This window comes from Lolium rigidum, chromosome 6 (genome assembly GCF_022539505.1).
Source record: "Lolium rigidum isolate FL_2022 chromosome 6, APGP_CSIRO_Lrig_0.1, whole genome shotgun sequence".
NCBI lineage: Eukaryota > Viridiplantae > Streptophyta > Magnoliopsida > Poales > Poaceae > Lolium > Lolium rigidum.
The window spans coordinates 236785233-236789157 of NC_061513.1; the positions used below are offsets into that span (position 1 = coordinate 236785233).

Here is a 3925-nt window from a genome sequence, read left to right on the forward strand (position 1 = left end):
ACTGCCCGCCGGAGAGCTCTTTTCTCTCTGGTGTTCTCCGCCCCGCGAGAGGAGGCCGTGACTCCTCGCGACCTACCCTCCGGAGCTTAGGTTTTCGGGACGAAGGGTTTCGCGAAGAAAAGGAGGCGAAAGGGGCTGTGGGGCCCCCACACCACAAGGTGGCGCGGCCGGGCCATGGGCCGCGCCGGCCCGTGGTCCGGCCCCACCTTGGGTCCTCTCGGCTCCCCTTCCGGCCTTCTCCGTCATCTGGAAAAATAGGATTTTTGGTGAAATTTCCTTCCACGGTTGATCTTCCGAAATATTGCATCCTGACGGTGCTTTTTCCAGCAGAATCCTGGCTCCGGTGCGCGATCTCCAAATAATCATGAAACATGCAAAATAGATGAAATAACATAAGTATTGTGTCTCAATATGAAATATATCAATAAATAACAGCAAATTATGATATAAAATAGTGATGCAAATTGGACGTATCACTAGGTTAGCTAGATAATGGTTTGTTGGATAAAAAAAGATCACGGCGCGGGCATAACTTAGCACAAACTCGCCGCTCGCCGCTAAGAAGTTCTACGGATCAAAGCCACTGATAATCACCATTGTTACCGCGAAACCGTTGTTGACTCCTATCTTGGATATGAGTATGACATATATGGTTTTAACAAAGAAGTGCAACCATTGAAACCTTTGCAACATTTTGAAATAAGAAGGTGTATGCCGATGAGCAGCTCATTTCCCCCCTTCCCCCTCTCGCTCATCTACAGTACCTGAGAGACTTCTCGTCGCTATCGGGCCGATCCGAAGCTCATCTCGCCGGCGTCGCCGGTGGAGATGGGCGGAGGAGAGGCGTCGGGGTAGTTAGTTTAGCTAGGGTTTGCGGCAGTTTGCCGGTAGGGGGCTCTATGCCCAGTAGTGGAGGCGGAAGTCGAGATCTGGCCGCCTGGATCTTGGCTGGTTTAGGGTCCTATCTCCTTCTTCTTCTTCTTCTTCTTCTCCGGTGGTCGGAGGGGAGAGGGATGGAAGGGGATGGTGCTTCCTTCAATAACGAAGCGGTGGAGCACCACCTGATGAAGTGCGGAAGCGGCGGGCGTCATCCTTTGCTGGCCGGCCTTGGCGGCGAGGGGGAAAGCATGCGCCCGTCGGTGAAAGGCGTCGTCGACATGCTCCTGGCCGGCCGTGGAGGCGAGGAGGAGCACAAACACGCCGCCGCCAGTTCTTCTGCATCATCTAGGTGGTCTTACCTGCACTGGATTCGAGCTGTGGTGGACGGCCATCGGCTCGGCTTCTCCCTGGTCTGCCATGGTGGCAAGGAAGGAGAAGCTGCTGATTCGCCACCTTACGCCTATCGGAGCCAGATGCTGCCCAGGTGGTGCTTTGGAGCTGCGTCTTCTTCGCCGTTGTTGTTGTTGCTGATGCAACTTTCGTCCAGGGAAGTTCTTCAGCGGGGGACTTATGCCGGCGATGCCCTGCCCCTGCAGCATATGGCCGATTGGCGGCCCTTCTCCTGGAGATCTGACTTTCCAAGGACCAAGAAGTCCAAGGGGAAGAGCTTCTGCTTCCACCACGTCGCCGGACCAAGCGGTTCGTCCTCGGCGCCGGCGTTCGTTCTCTAGTGGAGCGACTCAGCGGCGATTCTCTGCTGCGGCGCACAACAAGGACCTGGTCGCATTTTTCAATTTTTTGAGGGTCTTTTCTGTAATAGTTTGGTCCTTATCCAGAAACCCCCTGAACTGTAGGGGTTTTTCTACAAATTGTACCCCCCTTTTAATACTAGCAGCTTCTAGGGTCTTTGGACCCTACCTTGTTTAGAAAAAAAGAAATAAGAAGATGTGCTTCCACATTTCAGCAAACTGAAGGGGCCTCACCAGAATTTTGCGAAACACAAATGCCATGGCATAAAGAAAGAGGAAAGAGGGGAGAAAAGAAAATGGCAACAAGAAAGCGTGCACTGAATAACGACGCCTGCCTACCGAGAGCGGAGGCAGCCACGCTACAGCGCCCAAGTCCACACCAAACAAACAAAGGCGCGGCGACGAAGGAAGGAAGGAAGGAGGAGCCAACACCTCACCGCACTACTCCAATGTCTAATCCACTCCCTAATCACCACCACCAAATAAGTACGCCCGCCCCGGCGACGGAAAGCTAATCTCTTTTCTTTCTTCCATCTCCTTTTTCTTCCTTCATCCTCCCACCATCTCCACCACCACCACTACCGCCATCTTCTTCTTTCTTTCTTTCTCCCATCCCACCCACCTTTCAGCCGCCCCAATTCCTCACGCACGCCATCTTCTTTCTTCAACAACCTGCGCGGCCATGATCTCTATAGGCGCCGGCTCATCCTCCTCCCCCTCTTACTCCGCGGGGGTGAGGATGGGAGGCGCTAAGCGCCGTGGGAAGCCGGGCGGAGCCGCCGCTGCTGGGTCCGCGGCGGCCCCGGCGCAGACCAAGTGGCGCAGCGGCACGCAGGAGAGGATCTACGGGCGGCGCCTGCTGGACGCGCTGCGCGCCACGCGGTCGGGCGCGCCGCACCCGCACCCGCACCCGCAGCCACGCGCCGTCAAGGAGGCGGCCGACTCGGCGCTGGCGCTCACCGCGCGCGGCCAGTCGCGCTGGAGCCGCGCCATCCTGCTGGCGGGCGCCGCGTCCCGCCGCCGCCGCGTGCTCGTCAAGGCCGGGGGCAAGATCCGGCGCCACCCGCGCCCGCAGGCGCGCGCCGCCGCCGCCGCGGCCAAGGCGGCCGCCGCCGCGTCCGCCGGCGAGCCGCCGGTGCTCAGGGAGCGGAAGGTCAAGGACCGCCTGCGCGTGCTGGGCCGGCTCGTCCCCGGCTGCCGCAAGCTGCAGGCCCCGGACCTGCTCGACGAGACGGCCGACTACGTCGCCGCGCTCCAGATGCAGGTCAAGGCCATGCGCGCGCTCGCCGACGCCCTCGCGGCGGCCCAGCTATCGTCGGATCGTCAGCAGACCGCCGCCGACGACCAAGGCGAAGCCGAGATGGAGAGGTGAGAGTCAAAGAGGGATGATTGATCACATGACGGCCCTGGGCTCGGGGAAATAATTAATGGATGGATTATTAGTGCGAGGCGGGTCTGGGATGATGCTCTTCCATGGGGAGGATGGTATTGTGATCCCAGTCATGATTGTTGCTGCTGATTTGTAAATTCTTGATACTACTTGTATAAGTAATGCTGCTCTGCTCCTCTCTTCATCCTCTTCTCTTCTCTTCTCTTCTTGATGAAATGTTCCTCCTCCTACTGAAACAAGATGGGGGCTTTCCTGTGTCTGTCTCTTGCGGATTATGCTTTGATTTGGCTGTGTCAATGGGAAAATTAGGAGCTCTGTTTCTTGCAAGCCGCAATTCCAGCTGGTTAGTTTCATCGCCTGCGGGGGCTGAATTCGACAGGATTCCAATCATTTCTCGAGTGATTTGCCAACTAATAATCGTATATTTCCAAACAGCCCCGAGCTCCCATAAATACAGTGCAGCCGATCCTACTTCGTAATTTAACTCCAGAGAAACAATCTCTGCTTGAGAAGAAGAACAGGTACTATCTGAATTCGGCTTGAGGGGGAGATAGACAAGTTGCAAGTGGCTCGTAGACTCGCGCTTAAACTAATTCTGGAGTAACAGAGATCAGACAACGCGTGGGCACAAAGATTCCATCTGCTCTGCTCTGGTCTGACGCTCTGGTTTTCCTGATCCGTCCTGGATGGGTCAACTTTTTTCTTCAGCCTTTGCTGCCGGAAATATGTTTACTGCCACGCAGGCGCAGCACTGGCCTGCTGCGAGAAATTTCTGGCGTGCATTTACGCACCTGAAAATGTTCCCTGCAGAACAAGTTCCAGAGCGACAGCGATACGCGTCGTCGCCATCGCCGTGTTCTCCTCCTTTTTCAGTACCACTGGATTTTTCCATGGGGAACGGGAAATG

The 3925-nt window shown here is 56.2% G+C and overlaps 1 protein-coding gene across 1 annotated transcript; it reads left to right on the plus strand.

Moving 5' to 3' along the window:
• Positions 1 to 2171: 2171 nt before the first annotated feature.
• Positions 2172 to 3329, plus strand: LOC124668158 (transcription factor bHLH150-like). The gene has a single exon (XM_047205343.1). The coding sequence runs from the start codon at positions 2311 to 2313 to the stop codon at positions 2998 to 3000; it is 690 nt and encodes a 229-aa protein (XP_047061299.1). The 5' UTR covers positions 2172 to 2310; the 3' UTR covers positions 3001 to 3329.
• The last annotated feature ends 596 nt before the right edge of the window (positions 3330 to 3925 follow it).